The 21028-nt window shown below is 36.8% G+C and overlaps 1 protein-coding gene across 2 annotated transcripts in view; it reads left to right on the top strand.

Moving 5' to 3' along the window:
- LOC5568156 (E3 ubiquitin-protein ligase listerin) overlaps positions 1 to 12920 on the top strand; it is a 70986-nt gene extending 58066 nt beyond the window's left edge. For both annotated transcript variants that reach the window (XM_021843215.1, XM_021843214.1), the window contains 2 exons: positions 12055 to 12458; positions 12516 to 12920. In XM_021843215.1, the coding sequence (XP_021698907.1) occupies positions 12055 to 12458; positions 12516 to 12743 (632 nt within the window). In that variant the 3' untranslated portion in view covers positions 12744 to 12920. The remainder of the gene's footprint in view (positions 1 to 12054; positions 12459 to 12515) is intronic.
- Positions 12921 to 21028: the final 8108 nt, after the last annotated feature.

The raw sequence follows: 21028 nt of genomic DNA, 5'->3' as shown, positions 1-21028 counted from the left end.
AACATGTCTACTTGAAGGTTTCAAATGAAGAGCTTTTGGTTTATGTGGGAATATTATTAGTTGAGTTTTGGAAACATTAGGAGAAATCTTCCATTTTTGCAAGTATGAAGAAAAAATATCCAAACTTTTTTACAATCGACACGCAGACTTCATCCTTTGGCGGAGAGGCCTGTATCATCCGCAAACAAAGATTTTTGACATCCCTGAGGTAAATCAGGTAAGTCAGATGTGAAAATATTGTACAATATTGGTCTTAAAATGCTACCTTGAGGAACACTAGATCTTACAGGAAGTCTTTCAGATCTGGAGTTCTGATAATTAACCTGAAATGTAAGATTTGACAGATAATTTTGAATTATTCTAACGATGTATGTTTAAAAATTAAAGTTTTTCAATTTTACGATCAAGCCTTCATGCCAAACACTATCAAATGCTTTTTCTATGTCTAGAAGAGCAAGACCAGTAGAATAGCCTTCAGATTTGTTGGAATGGATCAAATTTGTTATACGTAAAAGTTGATGAGTGGTCGAATGTCCATGGCGGAATCCGAACTGTTCATAGGGCACTTGCAGCCTTTGTTTAGTGTGCCCAACGGACCCCTTTGATTTTGCTTGGAAACGTTTTGTAACGTGTTTTTCATTTCAAACCGTTACCCAGCAAAATCAAAGACGCCCGTTGGGTGCACTTTTGTTAGCTGCAAGCGCCCTATTGGCGAATTTTCGTTGATGTGGACCATCATTCTGTTCAAAATTACCTTTTCAAAAAGTTTACTGATGAAGGAAAGCAAATTGATTGGACGATAGTTAGAAGCTTCTACAGGATTTTAGTCTGGTTTTAAAAATGGTACAAACTTAGCATTTTTCCACGTGTCAGGAAAATATGCTAATTGAAAACATTTGTTAAATATATCAACTAAGAATGATAAGCTAATTTCTGGAAGTTTCTTGATGAGGATATAGAAAATTCCATCATCGCCAGGAGCTTTCATATTTTTGAATTTTTTAATAATAGTTCTCACTTCTTCCAAATCAGTCTCCTAGGAATTTTCGAAAACGTTCTCTTGATTGAGAATATTTTCAAAGTCCTGTGTAACTTGATTTTCAATTGGACTAGTAAGTCCTAAATTGAAATCGTGCGCACTTTCAAACTGCATAGAAAGTTTTTGAGCTTTTTCGCAATTGGTTAGTAATAATTGTTTTCCTCTTTCAATGCCGGTATTGTCTTTAAAGTTTTTTTTTTCAAAATTTTAGATAATTTCCAGGGTCAGGGTCTAATTGAGAAATCTTATTTTCAAAATGTTTGTTTCTTAATTGTGCAAAACGTTTCTTGATTTCTTTCTGCAAATCCTGTCATATAATTTTCATAGCAGGATCGTGAGTGCGTTGAAATTGCCTTCTCCTTACGTTTTTAAGACGGATCAAGAGTTTAAGATCATCGTCTATAATCACGGATTCAAATTTTACTTCATATTTTGGAATTGCAATGCTCCTGGCTTCAACAATGGAATTTGTTAAAGTTTCAAGCAGAGTTGTGCAAAACTGGATTTCTCATAACTCACGCTTGAGATTTTTCATGCGTGAGTTGTCAATCACGCAACTCAGCAGTCAAAAAATCATTGATGAGTTGGCTCAATTTTTAAACTCATTGTCCCGTATTTCCACAGTTTACTCACACACGGCAATAATTTCTTGTTAGCTGGTAAAACTATAGTAATTCTTTCTAACGTAAACAACAACATTCGGGTTTTACGAGGTTTTGACGGGTTTTGCGAATGAATCATTTTTTACGGTTTGAGTTGATTGAGTGATTTTGCATCAAAATCTCAAGCGTGAGATTTACGAAACAGATCACTTATGAGTTTGCTCTCACGGGAGAGCGGACTGATTGAGGTTTGAGTGTGAGTCTATCAACACTGGTTTCAAGAGCATTGTCAATATCAAGTTTTGTTTGTAATGAAATGTTAACATCAAATTAGAGTCAATATATGTTTCATAAATATTCCAGTCGGCTCGAAAATAATTGAAAGTGGAGCTGATAGGATTGAGAATCGCTTCATGTGATATTTGAAATGTAACAGGGACATGATCAGAATCAAAATCAGCATGAGTAATCAGTTGACTACAAAGATGACTAGAGTCGGTTAAGACCAAATCAATCAGAGGCGCGTCCACGTTCGTAACCATGGGTAGGACAAACGTTGGCGAATATTTTTGCACAGCGAAGCAAAGCAAAATTTTAAGTGGAAATTGAAAGTTACTATATTTGAGGGGCTCAAATGTAAATGGTGTAAGTGACATTTTGGTCGGTTTTGTGATGAGTTGAGGAAATTATACTGTTTCCAAGCGTTCTAATGATATTTTCAGGTGATTTTTTCACTCAGAAAATAAGCAATACAATTCTTAGAAGACCGACTACTTTCTTTTTTTTTTTTTGAAACACAAACTAATAGGAGCCAGGAAACATGAGTTTGATTCTTCATAGTATCAGAGCAGGCTTTTGTCGAAGGGCCCATTCATAAATTTCATAACGCTGAAAGGGGTGGGTGAGTATCCTAACAATGTTACGGCCCATACAAAAATTGAATAATGTTCATATAAAAAGCGTTACAAGTGGGTGGGTGGTTGTCCAAAATGGCCAATTTCAGCGTTATGAAATAAATGAATAAGCCCTAAGATCAAATACTATTTTTAGAATTCCTAGTGACATTACGACAAGTATTACTGTACGTGTTTTTGTATGATTTTCTCTAGTAATTTCAACAGAAACTTATTCAGGTGTTTTCCCAAACGTTCAGATATTACTCCAGAAATGCCTTAAGTATTCCTCAAGAATTCGACATGGATTTTCCCAAGGGGAACCCCAAAAATGGAAATTCTTCAAATATTAATTCAGAAACCATCCGAATTCCTCCTAAATTTTTATGAGAAGTTTGAAAAAAGTCCTAACTCTTACAAGATTTTATCTTTAGATTTCTCTGGGACATCTTCTAATATTCCCGGTCAAAACATCTTCTGAAAATCAATCAATAGCTTCACCAAAAATGTCTAGGGATTTCCTTTAAAATTGTTCTTCAAGATTTCAATCAGGGTATTCTCTAAAGATAACTTCAGCAATTGCTCCAGAGATTTCATCTAAGCTTTATAAAGAAATTGCTATGGGATATTCTCCAGTAAAGGCTGGTTTGCTGGTGACAAGAAAAGTTATCGCTTATCTCGATGCATGGTAAATTTGCTTCCAAATATTTTCGTGAAAATCACATTTCTTTGATCGCTGAACGCAGCGTCATCTCAAATATGCCTCTATGTTCGAAATTTCTTGACCTATCCAGTCAAAGGATTTCTTTACTTTTCTTTATCGAAACAGCATACTTAGCTTAGGTCTTCAAAGTTTTTTTTTTCCAGGTATTCTTTCAGGAATGTCTCCAGGGAAATACCTAGGATTTTTTTCTGGAAAATAAATCCATGTGGGGTTTTTAAAGTAATACCTAGAGTAAACTCTGGTAAAACTGGGGTAAGTTTTAAAGTCACCCTTAATGAACAAGGTTCACTGAAATAACTTCTGGGCTCTTGAGAAAATTGAAGAAGATTTCCTTGATAATTTGCCAAGATAATCGAAAAAAGTCTTATCTCGGGATAGTGTTCCTCACGCTTTTCTAAAGACATTTCTCGGAAAACATTGGACAGAATCTCTATGAAAATTTGTAGGAATAATTGGAGAAAACATTGGAAAAATTGCTGTAGAATAAATTGGTAGGAAAACTTAAAACAAAAATTTGAAGATTGCATGGAAATTTTTGGAGAAACTATTTGATTAATACTTTTTATAACTGGTTGTTTAAGATCCTGTCAAGACATTTTTTTATTTGAGAGAAAATGTGGATGAATTTTTGTTGGTATTCATGTAGATACAGAGAACGAGAGGAATTCTGTAAAAATCTTTGTAAGATCTCCTAGAGTATCAACTGGCGAATTAGGTTGGAGGATTAGTAAAAAAATATCTGAAGGAAATTCAAAAATAGTTTTGGAAAAAAAAATCAAAGTGATACCTGAGGTTTGGAGTTCTAATGGATTTCCTAATTCTAGAGAATTTCTTCTAAGCATCCTTTAAAAAATCGCTGGAAATTTTTCTGGGAGAACCGGTACAGAAATGTTTAGAAGTATTTCTAGAAAGATCCCTGTAGGAAATCCTGAAAGTATACTAAATAAAATCACTATGATAATACTTGTAGCTTTTCTTCGGGGAATCTAAGACGTAATTCTTGAAGAGCCTGGTGAACCCGTTATAGTCTCCGAACAAATAATAAATAGTTTGTTATTGTTCAATCCTTCTGCCGATCTTGTTTTTTTGTTGATTCGTGGGTAGGACAATCCATTGACTGTCCTACCCAGGTATTTTCGTGCGTAGTACATGTCCTACCTGTCCTACCCACTTCCTGCGCCACTGAAATCAATCGTAGATGGATTTCTAGAAGAGGACAAACATGTAGGGCTATCAGGGTATTGAATTGAGAAATATCCTGAAGAGCACTCATCAAATAAAATTCTGCCGTTGGAATTACTTTGAGAATTATTCCATGACCGATGTTTGGCATCAAAGTCACCAATGACAAAATATTTTGACTTATTGCGAGTCAATTTTCGCAAGTCAGTTTGGAGCAAATTAACTTGCTGTCCAGAGCATTGAAAAGGCGAATATGCAGCTATGAAAGTATGAAGCTGTGTTTCAACAGAAACACCTAAAGCTTAAAAACCTTTAGTTTCAAATGACGAAAACAGTTGGTATTTTATACGCCTATGAATGATGATTGCAACTCCCCCACATGCCCATAATCAAAAAAGTTAGGATCTATTTTGAGTTTAGATCTAGGTTTTAAATACGTTTCGGTAATAACTGCTATATGCACGTTATTAACTGTAAGAAAATTAAACAGCTCGTTCTCTTTACTATTCAAAGAACGAGCATTCCAATTTAAAATGTTTAAATTATTATTTGGATCCATTAGAAAAACGTAATCCAATAACAATTTTATTAGTAAATTTTACATCAACTTGGACTGCTTCAGTCATAGTGGTGGCTTTGAACATTGCATCAATCATTAGATTCAATTGTTCAGTTAGAAAATTAAAATCAGAGGCAGACATGTCACTTGAAGTGGGGACATTATCTGATGATTTTCCGTTAGAATTTTCGGTAGACGAATAGGCGGAGTAGAAGTTTCCTGTGACGGATGGTTTTTATTTTTCATCTGATTTGAAACAATTAGAATGGGTACTCATAGTATGAAAAGAAGAGTAGTTCAAATTACCTGCTACGATTAAAATTAGTGTGTGAATGAGCATGATTACAATCTTCCTGATGAATATAATTCTTGATCAAGCGATCGTTAACTGAAAAATGAGCGTTGTTCGATACTCTACCGGAAACGACCGTTATCGTAACGGACATTATCGTTCATCTGCCTGGCACGAGCCTCGACGACGCGACTACGCAAAGGGCTAGCCCGAAAATTTGATTTATGATTGCCCCCGCAATTTGCGCATATGAACTTATCGGTATCTTCCTTCACTGGACAGACGTCTTTAGCGTGAGAAGATCCTCCGCAAATCATGCATTAAGCATCCATGCGGCAATGTTTTGCACCATGATCCCACTTTTGGCACCGACGGCACTAAGTGAGGTTCTGGTAATTTCTTCCAGGTTTCTGGAAATGTTCCCACGTCACACGGACATCGAACATAAGTCTATTTCTAAAGCTTTAATATTATTTAGATCTTTTTTGTTAAAGTGAACTAAATAATATTCTTGAGAAAGCCCTTTCCGAACAATGCCAGATGGGTTCTCTTTTTCATAATGATTACTTGGACTGGGGAAAATCCTAGTAAATCATTTATTCCATTTTTGATCTCTTCAAGTGACTCATTGTCACTTGAGAGACCTTTCAAGGCTTTAGGCTGACCATACGTACCGTATTTAACGGGACAGTACCGTTTTCATCCCCTCAACGGGATGTCCCGTCGTTTTATGGAAAATGCTTAAAGTGTCCCGTATTTTAGGAAATGGAGAATTGGCACATAATTTTCAACACCAGTAAAACAATAAAAATATCAACATAACAAACAGTTTTTAGACATATTTCAGAGTTAATTTTCTTACTCATCTATTTTCCAAGGAACTATTAGTTTCTCAGAGTTAAACTTGATCCTTACATGCCACTGTGTTTTATTTTCTCGTTTTCATGCGCTTTTTGAATAGCGCACTAACCGTTGATTTTAGCGATATAGTTTTTTCGGAGAAGTTTCTTGGTATATTAAAGCGCAACTTTTGACGAAAAAGGTTTTGTGATCAATCCACCTAGCAGTGAGATAGAAAAACTATTTTTTCATATGGTGTATTCGACAAAGTTGTAGAATTGGCAATTTGAAACAACTTTGTCGAAAACACAATTTTTCTATCTCTTATACTTTTTGAGATATATGCCGTTGTATGTGATTGACCCCTAAAATTAACTTTTTTCCAAGATTTTTAACATTTTTTATGTTTTCTACAAAGTTGTTTGTCATAGAAAAACCCGTGTTTTTGCTGAACATATCATCACCCTATCTTTTCAAGTAACAAAGTTATTCATGAATTACTCTTTTTTCAAGCGATAGTTTAGGCCTTTATAACTGGCTTCGGCGCAAAATGACGCAGACAACTCTTACAAATCATAAAAGTACCATATCTCCCCTTTTGGCAGTTGATAAAATTTTTTGTCTATAAGCGTCTTTGCATGGGTTTTTACTATCAAACAAATAAGCCTTATTAAACGAATTCGACTGATAATTCTTTTACTTTAAGAGATAGAGAGGTGCAATGTTCAGCAAAAACACGCGTTTTAAGATGTTTAACAACTTTGTAGAAGACATGAAAAATGTTAAAAATCTTGTAAAAGAGTTACGAATTTGTTAACTTAAAGTACACAAATTTGTATGAAAAAAATCGTTTAAAATCATTTTCGTTTATAACTTTTTGCTAGGTGGATTGATCACAAAACTTTTGTCGTCAAAAGTTGCGCTTTAAAAAACCAAAAAACTTCTCCGAACAAACTATATCGCTAAAATCAACGGTTTGGGCGCTATTCAAAAAGCGCATGAAAACGAGAAAATAAAACACAGTGCATGCTTCTGCTTAACTTTTTTGGTTTCTTTACTCATATTTATGCCAAATTTTGATGGGTTTCCAAAATACGGATCTTCATAAGATTCTATAATACCTAAAATGAAAAAGAAAAACTATGTATTTACTTCTGATACGAAATTGATTACTGTTTTAAAAGTAGAAATTACTTATGCGTGGCGCGAAAAACTCGCGCCAACTATCTTAAAAACGCTTGTAGATCGCCGCAGGTACTTCAAATCGTGTCGGTGTCTTCTGCGCGATCATGCCTTGGACAATCAGGAATAATCGCGCAGAAGACACCAAAACGATTTGAAGTACCGTAAAGTGCCGTAATTCAGCGCAGTTAAGGAATAAAACGATTCAAATTGTTAATTAAAAATTAATATTGCATCAACAAAAAAGCTTTATGGGTGGATCGCTAGCAAATCTATTCAAGATTATGGGAAAATATAAACTAGACTGTATTCATAATTTACAATTGTGATTTGTTTGAAATAGTTCACTCGTTGAAATTGCCTAATTCCGCGCATTTTTTAAACGCTTTTCCATATTCCGCTCAGAAGAATGCCTAATTCCGCGCACTCAAGAAACAATCATATTAACATTAATTTTGATAAGGGGCTGCATCCTTCTTCTTCTTCTTTCTGGCGTTACGTCCCCACTGGGACAAAGCCTGCTTCTCAGCTAAGTGTTCTTATGAGCACTTCCACAGTTATTAACTGAGAGCTTACTATGCCAATGACCATTTTTGCATGCGTATATCGTGTGGCAGGTACGAAGATACACTATGCCCTGGGAAGTCGAGAAAATTTCCAACCCGAAAAGATCCTCGACTGGTGGGATTCGAACCCACGACCCTCAGCTTGGTCTTGCTGAATAGCTGCGCGTTTACCGCTACGGCTATCTGGGCCCCATCCATTAGTTACGTAACACTTAAAATTGAAAATTTTCAACCCCCTCCCCTTCCGTAACACTTTTTGTATGAGAAAACGTAGAGTTTTGTATGAACCGTAACTTTTTAGTCAATATTCCATTTTTTTTATTAACTTTTTGTCTATCACATGAAATAAAGATAACCAAAATCGTGGCATTGGTACGTGTGAATTTCGTCTAGGGGAAAGTGGGGCAATTTGGCCATCTTAAGAAAAGTCGTAATAATTGAAATATTTAGATCAATACATTAGATACGCATGATTTCCGTCGTCTTAAAAAAAAAACACAAATAAATTTTTCGTCGATTTTTCTGTCGATGGTGTGATATGAGCACCCTATTTTATGTTGTGAAATTATCCCATAGAATCTAACAATTTAATTATTTTATTCACTGAACTGAAAAGTTTAGAAAAGAAACACTCTTTCGAGATCTATTGAGAAAAAAAACCCCATCTTCTTCTTCTTGGCATTAACGTCCTCACTGGGACAGAGCCTGCTTCTCATCTTAGTGTTCTTATGAGCACTTCCACAGTTTTTAACTGAAGCTTTCTTTGTCAAAGTTGCCATTTTTGCATTCGTATATATCGTGTAACAGGCACGATGATACCTCATGCCCAGGGAAGTCAAGGAAATTTCCACTACGAAAAGATCCTGGACCGACCGGGAATCGAACCCAGACCTTCAGCATGGCTTTGCTTTGTAGCAAACTGCGCTGTTCATACAATACAAGGACCAGTTTGCATTATTGCTTGGAATCAAAGGGTTTTAAGCAAATCAATTAATGGTATCCACTAATGCCATGGGTAACTGAAACTTATTTTTTTAAGCAAAAAGAAACCTCAGAAGAACCTAAGGGTCATCCATAAATTACGTCACACAAAATATGGCCATTTTCAATCCCTCTCCCCCGTATTATCATACTTTTTGTATGGAGGCTTCGTAAATTATGTAGAGATCGTAAAGTTTCCGTGAATCATTTCCCGAGAGTGTGTCGTAATTTGTGGGGTCTTCTACAAATTACGACCTGTTGAACATGTGAACGATATGTTGTTTTTACAATAATTCTATATGGATTGTATGATATAAATAAGAATCATAAACAAGTATACATTGCCAATGTTATGTGTGATTCATTATGCTAAGTAAATTTTGTGCGCACAGATGTACACACTTAATTCAGAATGCCGAATCTCGGCTAATTTCAACCGAGATCCGCACAGCCGAGCTCGTGAAAAAAATCTAAGTGTGTATAGACTATTTTGTTGGGGCTGTGCATAAACCACGTGGTATTTTTCCCTGTAAGGGACCGTTCATAAATGACGTAGCATTTTAGATGGGAGGGGGAGTCTACGATTTTGCTACGAACCATGTATTAAGTATGGGAAAATAAGCTACGAAGGGGGAAGGGGTGTCAAAAATTGGTAAAAAGATGCTACGTCATTTATGGACGCTGCCTAAGTGGGCTTTCTCAATATTCCGCTTGTACACGAAACGTATGTCATGTTTTACTTGTCTGTTGTTATGCGAAGAACAGTGCGCGGAATTAGGGCAACATGAAAAAAGACGTGGCCTAATTCCGCGCAATACTTTTTTGAATAAAACTCAATAATTATGCTAATATTTGATAAGATTTCATAGAAGCACCATGAAACATATCTGTAGCAAGTAGTTCCATGGAATATTGCATAAAAAATAAAACATTTTTAATAAAGAAATCGCGTTTGTTGTTGTCCTACAGTCTTAGCGCGGACGCTAACAAAATTAGAAAAATAACGTCTACTCCGACGGGCCTTCACTGATTATTTTTTTATGCCGCGAAAAAATGCCTTATTTGCTTTTATTTGTGATTCAAACTTATTCTTAATCAAAGTAGCCTCGAATAGCATTAAAAGTTGCTGAAATATTAATGTGTATTTCCATATATAAAAATTTTTGTATGAAATGCGCGGAATTAGGCACTGCGCTGAATTAGGGCACTTTACGGTACCTGCGGCGATCTACACGCATTTTAAGAAGTTTTCAAGATCGCTGTCGCGATAAATAATCGCGCAATGCACAGTATTTCAATAAAGTAATACAATATTAGAAGAAATTACGTTTGAATTGGAAAAGTTGAAAAGTGTAACGATTTTTTAGGAAATTTTTCAAAAACGCTGCTTTTTGGAAATCAAAGAATGCGCTTCAAGGTTCTTAAGTGATTTTTATTGAATCATACAGACATGTAGCTTGGGATTGCATGGTTCTGCTACTTTCCCTCGAATGGCGGTTTTCCGAATATCGTTCTTCCAACGCCAGTTCTCAGAATGCTAGTTCTCCGAAAACCCCGTTTCCCCGAATAGCTCAGTTCTCCGGATCTACCACTCATAATTGTCATAACCTTTCGCATTTCAAGGTGGTGAACAATATGTATTTAGTCAAGAATGATCGAATATCTCCTTCTTTGGTAGCTTATCGATCTTTCTAACTCAACACTATCTCACTACCCGAGCAGAAGCAAAGTTCTGACCATTAAATCGAGATATTGATTTGATTGACATAAGAGATAAAAGATCTGAAGATTATATCAAAATTTTATTTCTGGAACTTCTGAGCCACAACTAAATTTGATGTTGGAAGATCTAAGGAATAGCTCGCTGATATTGGTGAGATCTAATAAAAGCTAAATATGATATGCTAATAGTATTCCAGGAGTAAATTTTAAATATTATTTTCGGATCTTTTATCTCTTATATCTTAATATCTTATATCAAGTTAATATCACTTTTGTATGTCCATATCAAAATTTGGTATTACTTAGCTTTTTTCGCCTGCTCGGATAAAAACTATTATTGCACTTTTTGAGCAATGCATTACAATGGAACGGGTCATTCGGGGAAATGGCTTGGGAGAAACGGGCCATTCGGGGAAAAGTAGCACAATCGCATAATCTATGTCTTTTAAAATTGTCCCGTTTTTGTTTTTTATTTGTCCCGTTTTTATCTGGTTGGCTTATGGTCAGCCTATTTCAAGGCGACTTTGAACAGACGTTCAGTTTTGTCGTGATAAGTAAAAAAATGTTCTTCTTCTCTTCAAGATGTTTGAGAAGAAGTTCGAGATCTTCAAGAGTTTCCGGCAAAACGTGACCGTCTCCTTTCTTTGCGATTTGGAAGGAGACCTTGATTCCCCAAATGGAGTTCAAGATCTCCTGCCTAAATCTCCCAAATTCGGAACAACTGACCACGATAGTCGGCACTCTTTGCTTCCTCACTTTAATCAAAGAGCCTGGGCTAGAGACTGCTTTGATTTGGTGTTCGGAAAATGTGTCCAGAGCATCGAACTGATTGCCCATTTCGATGCAATTATCAACATTATCCATTTTACCCTTGGAAGAAAGTTCGCATTCCGGAGAAACTTCCTTTCTTCCATTCTTGCCACGTTTAGTGACAGTTTTAAATCCCTCTTTTTGGGAGGAAGTTGTGAATTCAGATATTTACCCTTCCTTTTGTTTGTAGTTGCAACCATGTTTAGTTAATAAACGAAAGAAGAAGTGACTTAATAACAGTTTTTTTTCCAAGACTTTGAAAGAATTACCACCGCTAGCTTTCACTAACGGGTCCAACGAAAAATCGAAGGATCGTAAAGGGATCAATAGTAGAAAAAATAGTACTGAAAAGTACTGTTTTTGTAGCAATGAAAAGTACTGTTTTATCGCTTTAGGTAGTTTTTAAAAAACTTTTAAGAGCAGAGATAATTCGTGAACGCACAGCACGAAGGTACGATGCGCACAGAATTTAATCTTGAGAAACATCAGCTCTCACAGGAAGTCTTTTAAACCTGGAGTTATGACTGTTATTATGAACTGTACGATTTGAAAGACAACATTGATTTATTATGCATGCTTGATTTTTTTTTTACTATCAAACCTTCATGTCAGACACTCTTGAATGCTTTTTCTAACCTTCCACATCCTTATTTGTCCAACAGGTGCTACCTTGAAACCAGAACGGTACGCATGCCATCTATACACGCAGTCCTTACGCTTCCTGCCGGCTGTTGTCCGTCGTTGGTGGAATGGTTTGAATCACCGACATGCGGCCATCGTCGGCAAAGTGACCAGCAATTGCGTATCGAGTCTGCTCTGCCAGGACGAATTCCAGTCTTTGATAGAACGAAAGGACAAACAGGATAACATGCAAATTAAAGTCCATGCCGCTGCCCGACAAGTGATGGCGGTATATTCGATTGACGAAGCGAAAGTGGAACTGCACATCACCTTGCCGAACAATTTCCCGCTGGGCGCAGTTACCGTTGAAGGTGGCAAACAGATTGGTGGCCGGCTTCAGTCTCGGCAAGTGGTTATGCAGCTCTCCATATTTTTGACTCATCAGGTATGTTGCATGCTTTTTTTTTAAGTGAACAACTCAACCGATTGTGTTTTTTTCTAGAACGGTTCCGTGTGGGATGGCTTATCACTCTGGAAGCGCAACTTGGATCGGAAATTCGAGGGAGTCGAAGAGTGTTACGTTTGCTACAGCGTCATTCATCAAGACACTTGTCAGCTGCCCAAACTTTCGTGTAAGACCTGTAAGAAGAAATTCCACGGACCCTGTTTGTACAGGTGGTTCAGTACTAGTAACAAGTCCACCTGTCCAATATGTAGGAACATTTTCTAGAGTGTTTTGAAGTGATACTTCTCAATAGAGTCATACAGGAAGCTAATCCTACACAAATAGTAAAGAACTTACGTTTTCCGTCACGTTTAGAATTGTATGTTTTGTATGATGCCAACTTGTAAGTTCAGTATGAATTCTATGGAATAAGCGCAGTGAAATAAATTCATTAGAATTCGAGAAAAGTGTTCTAAATTTATTTTGGATTTGTGTATCCACAATTCACAAAAAAATGTTCAGATAGCACCTTTGAATCAAACTTGCCTAATTGATTGCCATTAGACTGCTTCGGTTGCCAAATCAGTATTCATTTCATTTATTTAATCAACATCTAAACAAAACTGAGTCATCAATTTCACGTCGCAATGCTCGGTTCGTTGCCCCATCCCTCCAGCTTCGGGTTCTGCCCCCACGCTCGCCAAATCGTTGTGCTTTTTATTTGCCTATCTAGCTCGATGCGCTCCACACTTTCTTAAAACAACCAGATCCGAACACCATCTTTGCAAGGCTACTGTCCGGCATTCTTGATCAAAGATCGTCCGAAGCTTCCAGCGTTTTTTCAACCTCGAACTTGGGTCGTGCGTAACAGCTGTAATAGAATACGCTGTTGATTTTTGCCGTCGCAAAACCGTCATTTGAAGTTGAAACTGTTTTTTGGATTCGGTATCATCATGTCGTCCCTAGACAGTACAGTCTATGGACATGCCCTATATCAACTGCAGCGATTTGCAGTAGACAAGATGTCCCGGGCCCGATCCATCTGACAAGCCAATCGAGCCCTCTGTCACCATAGAAGATGCTGTCTCCATCGATGTCGATAGCCTGTCCCTATAGCTGCTAGCTGTTGAGACATATCCGCCACCCAGATTTCTTTGTTGGCTGGTATGCGGTATGGGTCCAATAGTAACACCACGTTTCCGTGACTGATTACCAAACAGGGTGGGTACTTCTGGTGCTAGTTGCTTATAGGCTGCACCCTGTTGCTTAGCACCTTTTTTTGAAAGTAGAATCCTTCACCAATCCTGATCCTAATCCTAGTGAAGGGGCCCTGATCAGCCGTAAGACGAGTAACCAGTGTCAGCCAACGTTCATCAGCAAGCCACTTGATAAGCCTGGTGATCGTTGAAGACAGCAGTTGTGCTTGCTAAAATCATAAGTGATCGAGAAAGTTTAGAAAAGTTATAGAGTACAAAGTGAAAGGATACTGGGGAAGAAAGGAGTAAGGCAGTGAAAGATGAACTGGACATCCAGGACTTCGCGGTTTTTATTTGAAATCGCCATCGCGGTTTTATTCAAAATCGCCATTGAAGAACCTACTCGCCAGTAGTGTGTCCCTAAAGCCCTGAACCGAGTTCGACCTTCAAGTGCGCCACAAAAACCAGGTTTTACCAGTGAATCCACGAATCACTGAAGCCTCGAGTCCGTCACCACACTCGAGGGGCGCACGGGGCAGGCAGGAGGTCCACGAGAGGCAGCAGCCGAAGTAGGAGAGAAGTGAAGGACCATTCGTCCGCCTCCTGGCCAGGAGAGAAGGAGAAGTTTAAGCGGTCGGCAAAGGCGTGGAGAAGGTGCTGCAGTGCGCGGGGCCCCGAAGAAGATAAGAATGTGTAAGGTAGGAGTAGTTGTAAGAAAGTGGGAGGCGTCGTCCGGTATTGAGGACGGATGCCAGGATAGAGAAGGGAAAGTCGAAGAAGCTTGGCTGGGAGTAACACGGCCTGCAAGTTACAGACGCAACTAAGTCGCGATGCTCTGACGTCCGTTTTTCGTATCCTTGGCCCTCCAATTATTTTTCTATACTAGGACAGCCGAAAAAGTCCTCAATGGGTTGGCACTGGGACAAGTTGGTCGGGTTCCTTTCTTTCAGCACGTACGGTAAAATCGTAAACCGTACAACACGCTCGCACAGTGCTTGCTGATTCGACGCTATATTCTTCGATTGAACTGACAACACCCTGGCGAAAAGAAACATGCCAACAATTTTTAGGGAGTTCATAGAGCAATTCTCTTGGAGAGAATAAAATTTACGCTCTTTACTTTAACTACAGAAAGATATTGAAATCATTCTCATTTTTTGTTGATCATCCGTTACATTATTTAGAAACAAAATAATAAAAAAAAGGCGATTCATGAAATTTTTCTCAACAGAGGCTGTCCATTAAAGTGAAGATGAATCGAAGCCAAACCTCAATTTTTCAAGTGCACAAATCTGGAGAACCAAACATCCGTTTAAGCTGAAAACCTAATAGATTGGTCACATGCTGGTAGTGACCAATCGATTGAGATTTCAGCTCAAACGAGTGTTCGGTTTTCTAGATTTGTGCTCTTGAAAATTTTGTGTATGGCTTCGATTCATCTTTACCTTAAATACTTACATAAGATAATTTTCGGGATGGCCCAACCCCTTTTCTTCATGATCAATTTTTTGTATGAAAACTAAAACTAAATTATGAGTTGCATTAGATATATTTTAATCTCCAGTCTATCGCTTCAATAACAGAATATTTTGTCTTTAGGAGAAAAAAAAAGAAATTCCAGCGATTGAAAAAAAGAAGTTTAATTTGATTTATACAGTATTGGACAAAACATTTGCAACTTTTTCGATTTTCCATACAAAATGACCAACTTTGGTAAGCTAGATCTGGGATGGTACACAAATTATGTCACGCTAAATTTCAACTTTTTTGACCCCCTCCCCCCCTTTGTCACGTTTTTTGTATGAGTCCTTCGAAATTTTTGTAAGGCTTGTCACGCTTGGTTTGACCCCCTCCCCCTTTGGAGCGTGACGTAATTTGTGCATGACCCCTCTCAGTTATTTATGGACCGATTCGAGTGAAACTTTCACAGAACATTAGATATAAGTTGAATTTTAACATATATTTTTGAATAATTTTTCCAATCACGAGTTTATAAGTAATAACAATTTGACTGAAGTGTAATTTTCGACGAAAAATTCAAAACTTTTTATCTCAAAATCTGATAGCCCTACACAAAAACCGTCTTCAGCAAACTTATTCATCTCGTCAAAATCTACAACTTTGCTGAAGATACCATGAAGCTATTCCTTCAATATGTTTAGTTATGTCAATTATAAAAAATCGTCAAAAAATTCACTTTAGTCAAACCGTTACTGCTTTTCAACTTGTGATTGGAAAAATCACTCAAAAATATATGTTGAAATTCATGTTATGTCTGATATTCTGTGAAAATTTCATTCAAATCGGTCCATAAATAATTGAGATAATGATCAAAGTTGATCATTTTGTATGGAAAATCGAAAAAGTTGCAAATGTTTTGTCCAATACTGTATATAGGCTGACCATAAGCCAACCAGATAAAAACGGGACAAATAAAAAACAAAAACGGGACAATTTTAAAAGACATAGATTATGCGATTGTGCTACTTTTCCCCGAATGGCCCGTTTCTCCCAAGCCATTTCCCCGAATGACCCGTTCCATTGTAATGCATTGCTCAAAAAGTGCAATAATAGTTTTTATCCGAGCAGGCGAAAAAAGCTAAGTAATACCAAATTTTGATATGGACATACAAAAGTGATATTAACTTGATATAAGATATTAAGATATAAGAGATAAAAGATCCGAAAATAATATTTAAAATTTACTCCTGGAATACTATTAGCATATCATATTTAGCTTTTATTAGATCTCACCAATATCAGCGAGCTATTCCTTAGATCTTCCAACATCAAATTTAGTTGTGGCTCAGAAGTTCCAGAAATAAAATTTTGATATAATCTTCAGATCTTTTATCTCTTATGTCAATCAAATCAATATCTCGATTTAATGGTCAGAACTTTGCTTCTGCTCGGGTAGTGAGATAGTGTTGAGTTAGAAAGATCGATAAGCTACCAAAGAAGGAGATATTCGATCATTCTTGACTAAATACATATTGTTCACCACCTTGAAATGCGAAAGGTTATGACAATTATGAGTGGTAGATCCGGAGAACTGAGCTATTCGGGGAAACGGGGTTTTCGGAGAACTAGCATTCTGAGAACTGGCGTTGGAAGAACGATATTCGGAAAACCGCCATTCGAGGGAAAGTAGCAGAACCATGCAATCCCAAGCTACATGTCTGTATGATTCAATAAAAATCACTTAAGAACCTTGAAGCGCATTCTTTGATTTCCAAAAAGCAGCGTTTTTGAAAAATTTCCTAAAAAATCGTTACACTTTTCAACTTTTCCAATTCAAACGTAATTTCTTCTAATATTGTATTACTTTATTGAAATACTGTGCATTGCGCGATTATTTATCGCGACAGCGATCTTGAAAACTTCTTAAAATGCGTGTAGATCGCCGCAGGTACCGTAAAGTGCCCTAATTCAGCGCAGTGCCTAATTCCGCGCATTTCATACAAAAATTTTTATATATGGAAATACACATTAATATTTCAGCAACTTTTAATGCTATTCGAGGCTACTTTGATTAAGAATAAGTTTGAATCACAAATAAAAGCAAATAAGGCATTTTTTCGCGGCATAAAAAAATAATCAGTGAAGGCCCGTCGGAGTAGACGTTATTTTTCTAATTTTGTTAGCGTCCGCGCTAAGACTGTAGGACAACAACAAACGCGATTTCTTTATTAAAAATGTTTTATTTTTTATGCAATATTCCATGGAACTACTTGCTACAGATATGTTTCATGGTGCTTCTATGAAATCTTATCAAATATTAGCATAATTATTGAGTTTTATTCAAAAAAGTATTGCGCGGAATTAGGCCACGTCTTTTTTCATGTTGCCCTAATTCCGCGCACTGTTCTTCGCATAACAACAGACAAGTAAAACATGACATACGTTTCGTGTACAAGCGGAATATTGAGAAAGCCCACTTAGGCAGCGTCCATAAATGACGTAGCATCTTTTTACCAATTTTTGACACCCCTTCCCCCTTCGTAGCTTATTTTCCCATACTTAATACATGGTTCGTAGCAAAATCGTAGACTCCCCCTCCCATCTAAAATGCTACGTCATTTATGAACGGTCCCTTACAGGGAAAAATACCACGTGGTTTATGCACAGCCCCAACAAAATAGTCTATACACACTTAGATTTTTTTCACGAGCTCGGCTGTGCGGATCTCGGTTGAAATTAGCCGAGATTCGGCATTCTGAATTAAGTGTGTACATCTGTGCGCACAAAATTTACTTAGCATAATGAATCACACATAACATTGGCAATGTATACTTGTTTATGATTCTTATTTATATCATACAATCCATATAGAATTATTGTAAAAACAACATATCGTTCACATGTTCAACAGGTCGTAATTTGTAGAAGACCCCACAAATTACGACACACTCTCGGGAAATGATTCACGGAAACTTTACGATCTCTACATAATTTACGAAGCCTCCATACAAAAAGTATGATAATACGGGGGAGAGGGATTGAAAATGGCCATATTTTGTGTGACGTAATTTATGGATGACCCTTAGGTTCTTCTGAGGTTTCTTTTTGCTTAAAAAAATAAGTTTCAGTTACCCATGGCATTAGTGGATACCATTAATTGATTTGCTTAAAACCCTTTGATTCCAAGCAATAATGCAAACTGGTCCTTGTATTGTATGAACAGCGCAGTTTGCTACAAAGCAAAGCCATGCTGAAGGTCTGGGTTCGATTCCCGGTCGGTCCAGGATCTTTTCGTAGTGGAAATTTCCTTGACTTCCCTGGGCATGAGGTATCATCGTGCCTGTTACACGATATATACGAATGCAAAAATGGCAACTTTGACAAAGAAAGCTTCAGTTAAAAACTGTGGAAGTGCTCATAAGAACACTAAGATGAGAAGCAGGCTCTGTCCCAGTGAGGACGTTAATGCCAAGAAGAAGAAGATGGGGTTTTTTTTCTCAATAGATCTCGAAAGAGTGTTTCTTTTCTAAACTTTTCAGTTCAGTGAATAAAATAATTAAATTGTTAGATTCTATGGGATAATTTCACAACATAAAATAGGGTGCTCATATCACACCATCGACAGAAAAATCGACGAAAAATTTATTTGTGTTTTTTTTTTAAGACGACGGAAATCATGCGTATCTAATGTATTGATCTAAATATTTCAATTATTACGACTTTTCTTAAGATGGCCAAATTGCCCCACTTTCCCCTAGACGAAATTCACACGTACCAATGCCACGATTTTGGTTATCTTTATTTCATGTGATAGACAAAAAGTTAATAAAAAAAATGGAATATTGACTAAAAAGTTACGGTTCATACAAAACTCTACGTTTTCTCATACAAAAAGTGTTACGGAAGGGGAGGGGGTTGAAAATTTTCAATTTTAAGTGTTACGTAACTAATGGATGGGGCCCAGATAGCCGTAGCGGTAAACGCGCAGCTATTCAGCAAGACCAAGCTGAGGGTCGTGGGTTCGAATCCCACCAGTCGAGGATCTTTTCGGGTTGGAAATTTTCTCGACTTCCCAGGGCATAGTGTATCTTCGTACCTGCCACACGATATACGCATGCAAAAATGGTCATTGGCATAGTAAGCTCTCAGTTAATAACTGTGGAAGTGCTCATAAGAACACTTAGCTGAGAAGCAGGCTTTGTCCCAGTGGGGACGTAACGCCAGAAAGAAGAAGAAGAAGGATGCAGCCCCTTATCAAAATTAATGTTAATATGATTGTTTCTTGAGTGCGCGGAATTAGGCATTCTTCTGAGCGGAATATGGAAAAGCGTTTAAAAAATGCGCGGAATTAGGCAATTTCAACGAGTGAACTATTTCAAACAAATCACAATTGTAAATTATGAATACAGTCTAGTTTATATTTTCCCATAATCTTGAATAGATTTGCTAGCGATCCACCCATAAAGCTTTTTTGTTGATGCAATATTAATTTTTAATTAACAATTTGAATCGTTTTATTCCTTAACTGCGCTGAATTACGGCACTTTACGGTACTTCAAATCGTTTTGGTGTCTTCTGCGCGATTATTCCTGATTGTCCAAGGCATGATCGCGCAGAAGACACCGACACGATTTGAAGTACCTGCGGCGATCTACAAGCGTTTTTAAGATAGTTGGCGCGAGTTTTTCGCGCCACGCATAAGTAATTTCTACTTTTAAAACAGTAATCAATTTCGTATCAGAAGTAAATACATAGTTTTTCTTTTTCATTTTAGGTATTATAGAATCTTATGAAGATCCGTATTTTGGAAACCCATCAAAATTTGGCATAAATATGAGTAAAGAAACCAAAAAAGTTAAGCAGAAGCATGCACTGTGTTTTATTTTCTCGTTTTCATGCGCTTTTTGAATAGCGCCCAAACCGTTGATTTTAGCGATATAGTTTGTTCGGAGAAGTTTTTTGGTTTTTTAAAGCGCAACTTTTGACGACAAAAGTTTTGTGATCAATCCACCTAGCAAAAAGTTATAAACGAAAATGATTTTAAACGATTTTTTTCATACAAATTTGTGTACTTTAAGTTAACAAATTCGTAACTCTTTTACAAGATTTTTAACATTTTTCATGTCTTCTACAAAGTTGTTAAACATCTTAAAACGCGTGTTTTTGCTGAACATTGCACCTCTCTATCTCTTAAAGTAAAAGAATTATCAGTCGAATTCGTTTAATAAGGCTTATTTGTTTGATAGTAAAAACCCATGCAAAGACGCTTATAGACAAAAAATTTTATCAACTGCCAAAAGGGGAGATATGGTACTTTTATGATTTGTAAGAGTTGTCTGCGTCATTTTGCGCCGAAGCCAGTTATAAAGGCCTAAACTATCGCTTGAAAAAAGAGTAATTCATGAATAACTTTGTTACTTGAAAAGATAGGGTGATGATATGTTCAGCAAAAACACGGGTTTTTCTATGACAAACAACTTTGTAGAAAACATAAAAAATGTTAAAAATCTTGGAAAAAAGTTAATTTTAGGGGTCAATCACATACAACGGCATATATCTCAAAAAGTATAAGAGATAGAAAAATTGTGTTTTCGACAAAGTTGTTTCAAATTGCCAATTCTACAACTTTGTCGAATACACCATATGAAAAAATAGTTTTTCTATCTCACTGCTAGGTGGATTGATCACAAAACCTTTTTCGTCAAAAGTTGCGCTTTAATATACCAAGAAACTTCTCCGAAAAAACTATATCGCTAAAATCAACGGTTAGTGCGCTATTCAAAAAGCGCATGAAAACGAGAAAATAAAACACAGTGGCATGTAAGGATCAAGTTTAACTCTGAGAAACTAATAGTTCCTTGGAAAATAGATGAGTAAGAAAATTAACTCTGAAATATGTCTAAAAACTGTTTG

The sequence above is a fragment of the Aedes aegypti genome, chromosome 2, assembly GCF_002204515.2.
Source record: "Aedes aegypti strain LVP_AGWG chromosome 2, AaegL5.0 Primary Assembly, whole genome shotgun sequence".
Lineage (NCBI taxonomy): Eukaryota > Metazoa > Arthropoda > Insecta > Diptera > Culicidae > Aedes > Aedes aegypti.
Note: the sequence above shows the minus strand (reverse complement) of the source record. Positions and strands in the feature narration are given on the sequence as shown.